General features: G+C 32.3%; 1 protein-coding gene across 3 annotated transcripts; it reads left to right on the top strand.

Moving 5' to 3' along the window:
* The first annotated feature begins 11,707 nt into the window (after positions 1–11,707).
* LOC106758178 (FT-interacting protein 1) lies at positions 11,708–16,560 on the top strand. Of its 3 annotated transcripts, none has more exons than XM_014641120.2 (2): positions 11,708–11,968; positions 13,229–16,560. In XM_014641120.2, the coding sequence occupies exon 2, from the start codon at positions 13,242–13,244 to the stop codon at positions 16,284–16,286; it is 3,045 nt and encodes a 1,014-aa protein (XP_014496606.1). In that variant the 5' UTR covers positions 11,708–11,968; positions 13,229–13,241; the 3' UTR covers positions 16,287–16,560. The 3 variants fall into 3 exon arrangements, with proteins under 3 accessions (XP_014496606.1, XP_022635565.1, XP_022635566.1); XM_022779844.1 differs by having other exon boundaries at positions 13,226–16,560; XM_022779845.1 differs by lacking the exon at positions 11,708–11,968 and adding an exon at positions 12,103–12,140.
* The last annotated feature ends 645 nt before the right edge of the window (positions 16,561–17,205 follow it).

Below are 17,205 nucleotides of genomic sequence, written 5' to 3'. Positions count from 1 at the left end.
AAGCTTATAATATGAAAGGTGAATTTAATATTATTTTAAGTTTTTAGTGTTAATTGGTTGTTGTTTCTAAGGTTTATTTTCTAATGTTTAGGCATCAGTGTGTATGTTGAAATTTTCTTATGTTGTGACTTGTTTGAGATAGATTCATTATGATTATTATATATGTTTGATGTATTATGATGTTTTTGTTGAGTGATAACATGGTTGAAAATATGTTTGAATTTGTTAAGGAACACGCTTATATTAACTGAGTCTCTCAACAATGAATTTAAATTATGCATGCAAAAGCCCTTTATAGATTTCAGGGATGCATCCTAATGACTCTATATCTCGTGGATCAGAACAAAATATTCCACAAAACCAAATATCCCATCTAAAAGTTTCACAAAATTAGAATAAAAAACATTTTAAAATAAATTTGATAATAATATTAATATATTTTGTTATGAACAATAAAATCTTACAAAATATAATCCTATATAAATATATAAAAACATGATAAAATCATACAATACATATCTCAGTGAATAAATAAAAACAAGCTAACATCTATTCAAATCAAACTTTCTCTACACATAAAGCAACATAAATTATACGCTCGAAATTATTTAATTTACAGGATATGCAATATATATAGTAGAAAGTTTGTACTCTATGAGATGTAACAATAGATTATTTATATGGAGTTATAACCATCATTTGAATTAGAATATGTTAGATCCCATATAAATTTCATATAAAATAGGTTGTTAGAGGATTAATCTGAACTTAAGATCAAAACTGCATATGTCTAGATCTGTGTCACTGTTTTAATCGATTAAGCATATTCATTAATCAATTAAAGTTGTGAACAAATTTTAATCAAGTAAGTTAATGATATAATCGATTAAAATAAGACTAAAGCATACCAGCCATTTGTTCTTTGTTTTGCGTTAAATTTTGTTATTAGTTTTTATTAAATGATTATCATGATGTAATTTTAATGTATTAGTTTACATGTGTTATATGCATTTAAGTGATGTATATTCTAATTTTTTGTTGAATAATGTTTACATGTATCCTAATTTTTATATTTTTTCTTTTTAATAATGACGTAAAAGGATTTATTTTACTCAATTATTTTCACTTTATTTTTGAATTTTAATACTGTGAACCAAACTTTACTAATTACTATTATGTGTCATCCAAATTTAATTTATTTTAATTATTCAACTTGTTTTTTTAATTAATTTAATTCTATTACGTTATTTCATTTCATTTTCGTATAAAATGAAATATATAAAAAAATTACATAATATATAAAAATTTTATATAAAGATCTATATTTGACTTATAATATTATGTTCAAAATATTTTTTACAATAATTTTAATTTAATGTTTTATAAGATAATGCATAAATATAAACTCTCTTTCTCTATATATAATAAATATAAGGTTTAATAGATCTGTAAGTCCCTATTTTCGTCTTCGCCTTGAATTTTAATTAGGTCTTTTTTTTTCGATTTCTCAATTAGATCCTTATTTTTGTCAAATTTAAGTAATTAGAGGTCTGTCGTTAAATTAAACAAATGGCCGTTTAAATTTAACCTACGTGGTATGGCCAGTATATTCTATTAATCTAAAGTGGTATTAAAAATAAATTTGAATTAATTTTTATATTAAAAAATGAATTAAGCAAAGTTAAATCAGTTGTCTTGAAAGGGCAAAAAAGACAAACTTCTTTTCTTCTTTCATTAACCCCTTTTCTTTCAGAACCATAAAATCCCTTCTCAATAATGAAGCCAACATCATTTGCATCCTCCATTCAACGTAATCTCCTTCAAGGTCTCCTTCAACGTTCACGTCTCCTTCAAGGTCTCATCTTTCCATTCTGTTCTTCTCCGTCACAGCCCAAGACACTTTTCGCCTTCGAATAAGAGGATTTCTGACAGTGGCGGCTATGGCCAGCCTCGTTGACGACAACGGCCGCGCCAAATCGGAGAGGATTAAAATTGTCCGTTAGGAAAAAATGAGAAGGAGGGATGATATGTAATTTTGTTGTTGGGTGAGTGTGTCGATTGGATTGGAGGCGAAGACAATCGAAGTGCAAATCAAGGGATTCATCAATTCTGTTCTTTAGATGGTTTGGTGAGTGAATGAATCACATGTTAATTCTTTGTTGGTTACATGGTGTGATCTACAAAGGCAAACTGTAAAAGTGTGCAATCAATTGAAATCAAGCAGTGTTGTTGAATTCTGCAATGGCATCGGCAGCGCCTAATGTCGATCTATTTGATGCTTATTTTCGAAGTGCCGATTTGGATCGCGATGGTCGTATAAGCGGTGCCGAGGCCGTCTCCTTCTTCCAAGGCTCCGGTTTGCCCAAGCATGTCCTTGCGCAGGTCACTATCTCTCTCACACACTCTTTATTCTCAATTTCTGCTTATGATTTCAATTACTCATTATCCTTCCTACCATTAAGCATTGCTTTGAGTTAATCTGGTACTACTTCATAATTTCGTTCGTCTAAATGTTAAATACATTAGAGATCACTTACCTTTCTTGTGTACTCGGTCTGTGTCATTCACGAAAGCGAGAGCACTTTCCTCTTGCGCACAAAGGCGCAGCGCGGGAAGAGAGAACCTCGCACGAAAACAGAAACCATGGTTGGAGTCGTGAGGACGAGTCACCGGCACAAATTCTGAATTTTTCGCGCAGTGGTGAGGACCGGTCGCTGGCGGAAACCCTAGAGGCCAAACTTCAAGCTTCAGACTCGCAGTGGCAGCGTTAAACCCCAATTGGCTGATATTTATTTTTCATTTTCTTTTTTTGAAAATTTGATGATGGGAATTCTGGGTTTTTTTAACAGTATGACCTGAATATAATTTGGTGTAATTTTGAGTTGATACCTCGTAGCTTGGTAGAAGATATGGAACCATGGAAGATTGAATTTGGGTTAGGGACTGCATTTAAATTTTTTGGTTTGTCCATTTTATCTTTTTCTAAATTTGAATTTACACATCTGCAATCTAAATTTTTAATACAAAATTCAATTTTAATGCCACGTCAGATTAATGAACAGGTCGTTTGTCTAATTTAACGGTAGATCTCTAATTGCTTCAATTTTACAAAAATAAAGATTCAATTGAGAAGTTGAAAAGGAAAGAGACCTAACTGAGATTCACAACGAAAATAACGACTTACAGAGGTATTAAACCTAAATATAATTAAGAATGTATCTAACTTATACATAGATACCATATCACAGAATAGTTAAAATTATGTTTTTTTATAAAATTATTGACTCGTTGTTTTTTTTCAACTTTTGCTCACTCTAAATATATATATACATAGCGGAGACATTTGGGAATAACATTACGTAAATAACAACAAAATAAGCATACACAACATTTTACCACATGTACTTCACATTATCCAGTCACCATATTGACGCTTAATGTATGAATGATTTGAGATTTGTTTAATTTCTACATATTTCAGCTCATACAAACCTGCATCCAAATCGTCTATGTCTATGTTTAATTGTTTAAGGTACTTTAGACGCAGTATGGCCACGCGCCACAGTGGGGTACTTGGCCTCAGATTTTCCAGTGTTCCTCCAGTAATAATAAGCTCACATGACATGACCTTGTATTGGAAAAGGAAAAACTTCTTTTAACAACACTTTTTTAACAACTTTTTGACAACGCATACGTGACAGTGTGTGATTGGTCTGTTTTAAATATTTTTTAAACATAAATTCAAATAGACCAATAAAATGATAACATGTGTCCCGTTGTCAAAAAAGTTGTCAAAAAGTGTTGTCAAAATATCATTATCCATTGGAAAGTGACAGACATTCTACTAAGGAAAAAAGTTCTTTTAACAACACTTTTTTAACAACTTTTTGACAACGTATATGTGACAGTGTGTGATTGGTTCGTTTTAAACATTTTTTAAAACATAAATTCAAATAGACCAATAAAATGATGACACGTGTGCCGTTGTCAAAAAAATTGTCAAAAAGTGTTGTGAAAATATCATGATCCTTCTACTAAACTCTTTCCAGGAAAACATTCAACATGCAACTTTCTTAAACCTATTGGCAAGCCGATAGGAATTTTAGCATACTTTGGATCAGACACACTCCAACATATTTTCAGATGCTTCAGTGTTGTAAAACTCTCCAAACTTTCAAACTCTTTATCCCTGATCACGGCCTCACTTCCTATCCGTATGGGAGTCGCTTTAGTTTTGTCAAATTCTTAGCAAGATCCCATATTCTGCAAGGAGTCTTTTCAGAAGTACTTGTTAAAAATCCCTTGAGGACTTGCAGATTAGTGAGCTTCTCAATCCTCTTTGGCATGCCTTCCAGTAAGCAACAATCAGACATAATCAGATGTGTCAGACTTTTCATTGATGAAATATCATCAGATCAAGAATTACTAGACTCTCAAGTTCAGTAATGGAAGATGGAAGCTCGAATATGTTCGATATCCCACGAAGACTCAGATATTTCAACTGCTTCAGAGTTCTCAATTCTTTCAAGAATTCTTGACTCCCAACTTCAATGTGATGCAAAGGTGAATCTTGCCAACGCCCTAGTTGAAGCACTTCTAAATCCTTCTATTGATTGGTGACCCATTGCGCTCCAAAATTCAGATAACTTACACCAATATTAAAAATATTACGTAAAGTTACACTTTTTGTATCAACTCCACCTACTGTAACTTTTTTTCTATCAAGCAATAACCGCGATGGTCTAATATACTCCGAATCTCCATCTAAATATAACTTGAACTCACTACGGACGTCAGGAAGAATTTGAAATTTTTAACAATGGGATCCTTTGTACTACCATAGCGTAAAATCAGCCTAAATTTCAAAAGATCATCAATCACTTCCTCACCCAATTCCTCTGCTGTTTTCTTCTCTGTCTTTTTAATCAAACCCTCTTCAATCCACAAATTAACTGCATTTCTTTTCCTTATCACAGCTTTCTCAGGGAAAATAGGAGAGAGAACATGCAAAATCTGGACGGAAGGCCTAACAGGGAATAATGTTTCTGGGTCCAACTCGGCTTTCGATGCGGCTGCACCAACTCTTGTGATGAGTGAGATATTTTTTCACCCATGTTATCCTCCTCCTTATATGACTGATCAAAAACAAGCGTTGGAAGTAATGTGAGAGCAGAATCTCTGATTCTCTTGCAAATGCCCTCCATGTCTTGATGCAACTTCCTGCGGTCTAACCCGTGAAGATGGTCATAAACCTCTGCTAATGTGTCAAGCAGTTTTTCTTCATTCTTCTTCACTTCTACAAACACATCCTTTATATTGTTCAGAACCAACCGCAACTTCTCCAATTGCCCATCAAATGATTCATCTCTTCCTCTTTCATGGAATTTCCTCCTTGATGTGGTCAACTCCTTCATCAACACACCTACTGCTTTCACTTTGTTTGTTCGTATTGACATTTTACTGCAAACAAACCAATATATACAGCGTCACCAAGTTTTCCTACTTCAATATTTTTTTGCCGGTGTATCTATACACTAACACCTACCTTTAAAGGCGAAAACAAGAATGAAAAAAAAAAGAAAACCCTAATTACAATAGCAAATACGTTCTGGAAATTATGCTAGACTCTTCAGAATGACGACAATAAAAGAAAAAGCGAGCATGAGTAGAAAACTTGATACGTGATACATCATGCATGCTCCAACTATAGTTTTCATTGACCAGTTAGGAAATATTTAGTGATTGGTGAGCTATATAAGATCAAGCTTATAAGGAGTATATCATCACGAATGAATAATCAATCATTCTTAATGAATAATGTAGAACATAATATAAATAAGATAAATAAAACTCAAATCAAACTTTCTCTCCATATAAAACAACATAAATTATACGCTCAAAATTATTAAATTCAAAGGGTATACATTACAGTAGAAAATTTGAACTCTAAGATCTGACAATAGGTGATATATGGAGTTCCATTAACAATTGATATAACAATCTTTAGAAGCATCATCGCACAAGATTTTATTATTTCTAATTAATTTTCAATACCAAAATGGACTTGAACCTCTGAAATAATTGGGACGAAAGAAAAGCTAGATGTAGGAATCTATTCAGTCCAAGAGATAACCTCGTCCAACTCTTTTCAGTCACACCCTGCTACTGACAACAACAAAAATGTAGCTCTAGAAACAGTGCAATCGAAGCTAGTCATATGATTGAAAAATGGACATTAACAAATTATAATAATCAATCATAAAGCAACAAAAAGAGAAGTTGAGGGACATTTTACCAAACACCAGGAGGAATTTAAAGAGAAAACATGTACAAAATGTTGTGGAAGAGATAATCCTGTCGTGGTTAGAACAAGCTCATCAGATTGTTAGATGCTTTAAGTAATTAAAATATAAGCTAAAATAATTAAAGATAGTTTTGAAGGAAAGTATACTTGATATGGAGGGACTGCACATTCTTTGAGTTTAATGATCCCAAAAACAAAGTTTGTTTCATCAAGCTTCGTTCTTTTCTTGAAAGAGAGAATCTATAATATTTGTTATGCTTTGGATATAAAGATTTAATTAGTCGGACACTGATTTATGATTGAGAGATTCTTTTCCGAAAGCTTTTAAGAATGGCAATATGAAGAAGGTCATGCAGACCGTAGCCCACTGCTAAGTGCAAGAACAAGAGCTTGTGATTGTAGGGTGTGTTACATGCGTTGTTATTGGGGTTCACAAACCCAAGTTCGACACGGGTAATGATACTTTGACACCCATTTGATGACAAATTTTTTACTCCACCACGTGTCGCAATCTTATTGGTCCATGTGGAAAAAATTTTAAAAATTAAAAATGAGATGGAAATGGAACTGAGATGGATTGCAGGGGTTTTGATTTTGGGGTTTCATTAGGTTTCAAAAATTAGAAACCTCATTTTCGCGAGAGGAGCATCCTTCCACCCACAATCGTGAGAGAACTCTTAAAAGAGCATCCTCCCACCCACAAGCATCGTTTGAGCAGAACCAGCCATTCATGGACTTTTCACCATTCAGCAGACTCTCGCTGTTAATCGAAGTCTTGTTTGTCGCTGTTTGCCGTTCCGAAGCACCAAGGAACGCCGAAACCAACATTGATGTAGTTTTTGAAGCTTCCCACCGTTTCTTTCGTCAATCCTTTGTTGTTATTCAGTGGATTTGATTTGCTTTTTAATTATTTTTACCATTTAAGGGTTATTGTGTTTTTGGGTGTTATTCTGATTTTTTTTTATATTATCTTCTGTAGGTACTGTTGTGTGATGAGGTACTCCTTCACTAGAAGGATCAATTCAAAGAAGCTGTCTTTTTTGCTGGCATTGGACATACAAGTGATGTTTAGGCATTGGTTATCACATTTATATCCAACTCCATCAAGGAACAATTCTTTGTAAAACTCATTGTGCAGAAACAACATTGGGAGCAAAGGCAAAATAAGTGGGGAGTTCAGTCAAAGTTTCTGCACACAGGGTCATATGTTAAAATGGCATTGATTTTTAAGTGAACTAATTTTTGTTAAGACTTATTGGACATACAGGTGAGCTTCGAGCATTGATTATCACATTTATATCCAACTTCATGACCAATGAACCATTCTTTGTAAAATTCATTGTGAAAAAACAACATTAGGAGCATCTTAGTATTTCAAAGCCTTCTAGTATATATAGCTTAGCTCCTCCACAAAATAACTCATTATCTCAACACTTAACAACAAAAAGTCAAAGAAATGCAATTGGATTCCTCAAAGATGTAAGAAGAAAAAAAAGAGATACTCAAGTAACATAGACAATTTGCCCTTCCTATTTTCCTCTTTGCAATGATAGAGATTCCTGTTTTTTTTTTATTGTGCATACAGAGCTTCAATTCTCATACATTGATACTCATATATAAGCTTTCATATAACATTCCATGGTTGAATGTGGAAATTGAACTTAGAAACAAAAAAAAAAAAAAAGTAAGAGCTCATGATGAATCATAACTCATTTCGCGAAACATAATCAATTATTGTTCAAGAAAAATCAGATTTTTACTTCATTTTGAAATAGAATCAATTATAACACTAATCAAAATCGATTATCTACTTCATTACATGGATTCAAACAACTTTTTAAGGAATCACACACACTTTAATTGTATGACAATTTTAACCAACACTACAAAAAAATCATTAAATAGAAACCAATTTTAAAAACCAAAATAATTAATCAAGAGATTATTTTATAAATTAAAAACGATTATTATCTAAAATAGTCTTTATTTTTAATAAAAAAATTATAGTTAGCTTTTTGAATTATAGTCTAATATCTAAAATTAACTACTAAGATTTTAACAATTTACTATTATTTTTTCTAAACTAGTCTCTATTTGAAATTAATTTTAACCATAAAAACAAAATTGTAATATTACAATTTCATCATACTTATTAAATCACTTACCAACTTTTCTTTTATTTATCTACACTTTTCATTATGTTTTTCTTAATCAGAATAACTTTTCACTTCTATCATATACATGTGACCAATTTTTTCCAAAGAGGGTTGTTATTTATATAGGTTGGGAGCAATGTTTAGGAAAATAGATATCAAAATTTTTCAATTTGGTAAACCTCAGCCTACAATAGATCAAATTTTGAAATTCATTATTTATCATATTGATGTCATCATTTTTCACAAAAAAAATGCATATTTTTTCTCCAAATTATAGACATTGATTTAATAAGTTTGTAAGTTGCACACAACTGGCTTTTGTGAAATTTTCTATTCATACAACATTTATCCATAACAAATTGCAACAATGATTTGAGTCCATATTATTAAGTTTTTATTGTACTATATATTATATGTACCTTGTGGAGGAAAGCAACTGAGATTACACATTAAAATGGATGAAGTATGCGATTTAAAAATTGAAATTATATATATATATATATATATATAGTTTTCATTGACCAATGATTCTTGCATTGCATACCATGCAGCATGTAACGTCAAAGTGAGTGAAGAAAATAGTATGATGCGAAGCTTATAATATAATATGAAAGGTGAATTTAATATTATTTTAAGTTTTTAGTGTTTCTAAGGGTTAAAGAAAAACTAAAATATTCAACTCTGAAAAAGAGAAGCAAGTATTTTGCTTAAGTCTTTGTTCAATCTTTATCTTTTCATCGTTTTCAATTCATTATTTTCTTAAGATCTTTCATGACTTAAGGAAATAACATTATCTTTATTTATTTTTCTTTAAATTAAATCCAGAGACTATTAAAGGAAATTGTTATGGCTTTGGTTTATATGGTCTTATATACAGACAGGCCAAGGGACAAAACTATAAGACTTAGGGTTTACTTTGACTTTTCATTTAGCACCATTAAAAATATTATACCTAACTTATATTATAGTTTATAATATATATATATATATATATATATATATATATATTATGTGTACACCTAATTATTGTTTACAAAAATTTTACAAGGACGTGGATTATAAATAAATAAGTAATTTTTCTATTAGAAAATATGGTTTTGGGATATTATTCGAAATTTCGAAAAAACGTCTTACAAAATCGTTTTTTTTTTTTTTTGTAAAATAAATATTTTTATTCCTAATTAAAGTTTTAGAATATGTTTATTTCTGGATATAATGAAAAAGAGGAACAAGAAGAGACTTGAGCTATATATATTATAAATTTGCAAAGTTTTAATGGTATGCATTATTACTATTTTTAGGTCAAGATTATATATAATGGAGATAGTTCTTTAACTCTTTAAATATAGACTTTTCTATATATACAAGATTTGAATCTGAAATTTATTTAAGAAATTAAATACACAATTTGAATTTTTAATTGACAAAACTAGAAAATGTCATAAAAGAAAAGGATGTAATTACAGATTTCAAATTAGAAAAAAAAAACATATTTTCCGTGGAAATTGGACTAGCAAGAATAAAATATTGTAAAAATATTTACAAGGTCGTTTATTTCATTTTTTGGTGTAATTACAAAACTAACGCACAAGTATAGTAAGAAAAGTGGTTTAAAAAAACGTGATCTGTGTAAAAATGATATTATTGTATGAGTAATTTATATATTTCTTGTCTTAAACTTTTGAAGGGAAATCATGTGTATGCTATTTATACGAAATTTCAACTCATTTTGAGTTAATTTATTATTTTTTTATTATGCTAATACAAGTAATTATTGATTATAGTAATATAGTTATTCTCTAAAAAAAACTTAATCAATTTCTTCATAGAAGTTTTCATTTTAACAAGAGCACAAAACACCAAACTTAAATTCAATTTCGATCAAATCAACATGAAATTGATCATATATATATATATATATATATATATATATATATATATATATATATATATATATATATTATATTTTCTATATAAAGACAAACGTATGAAAGCAACTTCAAATTTATGTTTATTTTTTTAATTCAATATTCTCTAAATATAATCCATTATCCACCTTCCCAAGAAGATTATCTTTGACCATGTCTTATTATATCACTCTTTCTAACTTCATCCCTAATAATACATATATTTATAGAAGGATTAATTATAACAAGTATGAATATAATACACAGAAAATTAAACAAAAAACTTATGTACACAAAAACAATAGCTATGCATATAAAGAGTCACCAGTTTTAAAGGCTGCAGACATGAAAGAGATAATGTAATGTTATATTTTTATATCATTAATAAATTGAAAAGTTATTAAAAAAATCTTTTATTTCATTAATATCAAAATAATTTTTATACAATGCTCGAATATAGTTTGGCTTCTATGAGATCAACAAATTTTAGTTTTGGTTCTTGCAATGTTTCTCTTTTTTCACCTCTCAAGAATTGGAAACTAATTGCTTTTTATCATATTGTAATTTTTTATTTTGATTTCTTTCTTTTTAATGTAGATAAATAATTTTTACTTTAAAGATCTAAATTTATTTCATTTGTCATATATAAGAATAAGAATAAGAATTAATAGAACATGAAATTCTCATTTGATTATATGTTAAAAGCATATAACTACTTGTAAGGAATAGATTTTTGCATTAAGGAAACAAAATATTGTTTTTAGTAAAAAAGGAAAATAAAATTATATATTTGTAACAATATATTTCTACTCTGCCTTTAATTATATTTTAAAATTACAAAAAAGTAAAAAATAGATTATGTAAATACTAAAAATAACTACACATATTTTAATATCATAGTATATTCCAAATTACTCATGTTTTTTATATTATAATTATATGTATTACAAACCGGCGACTATATCTTATTTAACCACCATTACTAGTTTTATATGTTTTAAGATAAAATAAAGCAAATGTTGAAGTCACCATATAATCGCCAATAAAATTATTACGTAAAAGTAAACGTCTGTTTTAAATATTTTAGGGATAAAATTATAGAATTATTTTTATGTAGATCACAATCGTATAATTTAAAAAATATAATTTTAGGTTTGAAGTATATTGCTATTTATTTATTGTGAATATAAAATGAGATGAAATAGTAATAAGAATAAATAGTAATAACAGTAATAACTTGGACACGTGTAAGACAGGGGTTGGGAGAGAGAAACTGAAACGAAGAAGGTTGTCTTAAACAACAGAACAAACTGAAACAGACGACAGTTCTTACAATTGCATTCTCTCTCTTTCTCTTTCCCAGCAAATATAAAAGACATTAGACAAATTCAATTGCCTCGTCCATGTTTCCAATTTCACTCGTTTTCAACGACTTTCTCCATTTAACGTGCGAACCATCCCAGAAGTCGCTTCCTTGGCCTTTTTCTTGTTCTTTAAGTCTCTGTCTTCGTCTATGCTCTGATCTCTCTGTTTTTTCCAACCACTCAAAAGCCTTCGCTTTTCTTCCTCTTCTTCTTTCAGCTCTTACTTAAAACTCCCAGGTGCGTTTCTTTCCGTTTTTCATTCTCAGTGTGTGGAACATTTTGCTGATTTCTAATTGGATTATGTGTCTCGTGAGAGTATATAGCCTTCAAAGCTTGAATCTTCGAGACAGTATCCACTTTTAGTATCTGATCATGTCTCGAATAAGATTGTATGAGAAGAAATATAAATGTGAGAAACAAAAAAGTTTGAGCTTTTCGATGTTAAGGAGTGGGATTGTTGGTCATTGGGAGAGTAGTCAAAGCTTTCCATGTTTACATAAAATGTATACAACAGTTTTTGTTTTTGTTTTGCAAAGGTTCAATGGAAGTTTTTCTGCTGTTCTTTAAAGCCCCTACTTCACTAATACTTTTGACTTTTATTTTAATTTCAGATTTGAAAATTTTTGGGGTGTTTGTTTTCAGTTAGATGGCTTAAACTAGAGTAGAACAAAAGGGACTAGTTTAGTTCCATGCTTGGAGTTCAAGAATCTTTTGAATGTTTTTCTTTTGCTTTATGCAACCTGAAGCTTTTTGTCTCAATCTCCTGTAATTAGGTCAACACACAAGGAGTCTGCGCCTTTTAGTGTTCTGTAATAAGTATAAAAAAAGGTATTGTTTTTTGGTCGCGGAGAAGACAGTTGAGGGATTATTTGGTTGATACTTTCTGAATCTTCCCTGCTTTAATGTCCTCTGTTAAGTTTACTTGTTTTTCACTACAATTTTCCTTTCCTTCTTTTGTTATGTCTTTCCATATTTGCTTCCTATTTATGATTGGAAAAACTTAACAACATTAATTCACAGTTCGTGTTGTTTTTTCTTTCCTGTTTTAGATATGATATCAACTTCTTAGATGGGTATTGACTGGGTAATTTATGCTTTCACATGATTTCTAACTATTACTGCTTGAAAAAGAAGATCAAATAAAATAAAATTGAAAACTGACCATTCCACAGATATATATGTAATGAGTCAAACTATGGTAATTTGAGGACATCTCTCATTATGTTATTAGCATGTTTACTTATGATGATTCTTCTGAGCATTTACTACCTGTTTCATGAAACCAACATGCTGCATCAAAGTCAATCATTCCACTGAATTTGAACCTGACACTTGGTTACCTATGCACTGCCTGATAAATAACAAAAACTAGGCTGTTAATTTGTTTATGTACAATATCTATTGAAATTTGTAATTGATGCATTATAATATTAATATTGAAGCTAACTGGTTTTTCTTTCCTCCGGTACTAATTGTATATCTTGTCTCTGTCAGCAGCTACTGATTGGCGATGAACAACCTCAAACTAGGAGTAGAAGTTGTGAATGCTCATGACCTTGTTCCCAAAGATGGGCAAGGTTCATCTAGTACTTTTGTGGAACTTCACTTTGATGGCCAGAGATTTCGGACAACAACTAAAGATAAAGATCTGAGTCCTGTGTGGAATGAAAGCTTTTACTTCACCATTACTGATCCAAGCAAGTTACCAAGCCTCACTCTTGATGCATGTATCTTTCACTACAACAAAAGCAATGCCTCCAAAATACTCCTTGGGAAGGTCAGGCTCACTGGAACCTCATTTGTTACGCATTCTGATGCTGCTCTTTTGCACTACCCTCTGGAAAGGAAAAGCATTTTTTCCCGCTCCAAAGGAGAGATTGGTTTGAAGGTTTTTGTTACAGATGACCCTTCTATAAGAGCCTCAAACCCTCTTCCTGCTGTGGAATCCTTTGCCGATAAAGTCCTAGATATAGCACAAGACCAAACACCACCTCCAGCATCATTTACAAACTCAATCCCCAAGAACAGGTCTAGAAAGAAAACTGAGTCGAGGCACACGTTTCATAACATTGCAAAACCAAGTAATGAACAAAAGCAGCAGTCAAAGCCTGCAGCAGATGCCAAGCCAAGTACAACCTTTGGGATTCATGCGATGAAATCCTCACAGGCTCCTCCAAAAGTTGTTCAAGCAGTTCCTGGTGCACAAGACTTTGTAGTGAAAGAAACAAGCCCTACTCTTGGAGGGGGCAAAGTTGTTGGTGGAAGGGTCATTCCTGGGAGCAAGCCAGCCACATCCAGCAGCTATGACCTTGTTGAACCAATGAAATACCTTTTTGTAAGAGTTGTAAAAGCCCGTGACCTTCCTTCAATGGATATCACAGGTAGCCTTGACCCCTATGTGGAGGTCAAGATGGGGAATTTTGTAGGAAGTACCAATCACTTTGAGAAAAACCAAAACCCTGAATGGAACAAGGTGTTTGCCTTTGCCGAGGAGAATCAGCAATCCTCTATTATAGAAGTTACAGTCAAAGACAAGGACCGAATATCAGATGATATTGTTGGAAAAGTGTGGTTTGACATGCCTGAAGTTCCTAAACGTATTCCACCTGATAGTCCATTGGCTCCCCAGTGGTATAGGATTGAAAACAGAAATGGAGAAAAGAAAGGGGAGTTGATGCTTGCTGTTTGGAGAGGCACACAAGCTGACGAGGCTTTTCAAGATGCTTGGCATTCTGATGCAGTAGTCATCCCTGATGGAAGAACTATATCAAACTATTCTCAGATTCGATCAAAAGTGTATATGTCCCCAAGATTATGGTATGTACGAGTCGAAGTGGTTGAGGCACAGGACTTAGTTCCATCTGACAAGTCTAAACATCCCGATGCCAGTGTTAAGGTACAAATTGGAAACCAGATTTCAAAGTCAAAGCCAATAAGGGGCGTGAACCCGCAGTGGAATCATAAGGCGTTGTTTGTTGCTGCATATCCTTTTGAAGAGTCTTTGATCTTTACAATTGAAGATCGCGTTGGTAACAAGGATGAGACTATAGGCAATCTTGTTCTTCCTATAAGCAAAATTCATAAGCGCATTGATGATAAGGATGTCCATAGTGATAGTGGGTGGTTTCTTCTTGAGAAGTCCATGACATCTGCTATGGAGGAGCAAGGGAAAGGCAGAGAGTCAGAGAAGGATAAGGACAAGTTCTTCAGCAGAATCCATGTCATTGCTTTTCTTGAAGGTGGATACCACGTCCTAGACGAGTCAACTTATTACAGTAGTGATCTCAGGCCATCCTCAAGGCAGCTTCATAAGAAGCCAATTGGTGTCTTAGAACTTGGTATTTTGAATGTTGATGTGTTATCACCACCCAAAACTAGGGATGGAAGGGGAACATCAGATACATACTGTGTGGCAAAGTATGGCCTTAAATGGGTGCGCACCAGAACCATTGTTAACAATCTAAACCCAAAGTTCCATGAGCAGTACACTTGGGAAGTTTATGATACAGCTACAGTTCTAACCTTGGGGGTGTTTGATAATGCCCAGATTCACAATTCTTCAAATGGAAACAAGGATTCTAAGATTGGAAAGGTTCGGATAAGGATCTCAACTCTAGAAACTGACCGCGTTTACACTCACAAATATCCACTGTTATCGCTGGAAAAGTCTGGTCTCAAGAAGTATGGTGAAGTGCACTTGGCCATACGTTTCTCATGCAACTCAATGCTTAACTTGCTGAGTATGTATTTCAAACCCCATTTGCCAAAAATGCACTACACAAAGCCCCTTAGCATTATTGACCAGGAAAGGCTGAGACTTCAGGCTGGGCTCATTGTGGCAGCTAGATTAGGCAGGGCAGAACCACCTCTCAGAAAGGAAGTGGTTGAGTACATGTCAGACACAGACTCTCACCTATGGAGCATGCGACGAAGTAAGGCCAACTTCAACCGTCTGAGAGAAGTGTTTTCCTTCGTATTTGACATTGCAGATTGGTTTGGAGAAGTTGCCAAATGGAAGAACTCTTTTGTGACAGTGCTGGTGCACATTCTGTACTCAATGTTTGTGTGTCTCCCAGAACTTATTCTACCGACAATATTCCTATACCTGTTTGTGTATGGAATGTGGAAATGGAGGTTCCGTTCAAGATTCCCTCCACACATGAATGCTAAGAGGTCTTGTGCTGACATAACAACTTCTGAGGAGTTTGATGAGGAGATGGACACTTTTCCAACCACAAAGAGTTCAGATATAGTGCGTTGGAGATATGACAGATTGAGAAGTTTGGCAGGGAAGGTTCAAAGTGTTGTTGGACAGATAGCAACTCAAGGAGAAAGAGTCCAAGCTCTTCTGAATTGGAGGGATCCACGTGCCACTGCCATATTCATGGTGGTGTGCCTTGTGACTGCCATAGTTTTGTATGTGATACCACCAAAATTGCTGTTTATTCTATCAGGACTTTACCTAATCAGACACCCTAAGCTTAGGGAAAAGACACCAGTAGCACCAGTCAATTTCTTCCGCAGGTTGCCTGCTCTCACAGATACAATGCTGTAGATATAGACCCTTGGTTTCTGCAAACAACTTTTTCTGCTATCAATATTTAAATCTGGTGTAAGCCCGATTGTTGATTCAAATGTAGTATTGTTTCTCTGTTCTGCACTAAGGATTACATCAGATGCTTGTAGTGAAACTATTGGCAGGTAAAAAGAAGAAAATTGGAATATTTTGAGTACAGAATTTATGTACAGTCTAAAATGTTACCACAGTACCTTTTATCTAATAAGAATTTACCAGATATGATAAGAAATTAAACTGATGATTAGAATGTGGACAATAGAGGCTAAATAGACAAATAAACGCACACTTGTTCATTTTTATAACTTTCGTGAAAAGGACTATGGACTGTGATGTTTTACCAACTTTTCATAGAGACTGCATCTTCATTTTTTATGTGGATTGAATTGTTGAACTTTGATTATTTTATTTTAGTTTAATTTGCAAGTGTGATGTTTGAGTAAGATGTATACTTATCACAAATGGCTATATACGTAACAGGTGAAGACCAAAGAAATATATTTAAAATGCTGACATGATGTAATACATAAAATGCACAAAAGTGACAGAAGTTTATATGTATCTTAAACAACATTTCTTAGCTTATATATACAAATTTCTTCATCCATAAACTTGCAACACATCACACAAAGAAAGTGTACCTCATCAAATAGTAAGGGAAAAAGGAACCAATTATCATGACTTGCAAAACCAGATCGGACTAGAAACTGATATATATCTTCTGTATGATTTTCTAGAAAAGCAAATTCAATTTTTTCTTAAAAAAAACAAGAATCAGTTTAAAATATTATTTTGTTATTTTATGATAAATTTATAATTATTAATAAGTCTTCATGTATATTATTAAAATTTCAATTTAAAATATCAAGCATCTGTTTAATTTAAAAACTTGTAAATA

This window comes from Vigna radiata, chromosome 4 (genome assembly GCF_000741045.1).
Source record: "Vigna radiata var. radiata cultivar VC1973A chromosome 4, Vradiata_ver6, whole genome shotgun sequence".
In the NCBI taxonomy this organism is placed as follows: Eukaryota; Viridiplantae; Streptophyta; class Magnoliopsida; order Fabales; family Fabaceae; genus Vigna; species Vigna radiata.
The sequence above is the reverse complement of the archived record's forward strand: the minus strand, read 5'-3'. Positions and strand labels throughout refer to the sequence as shown.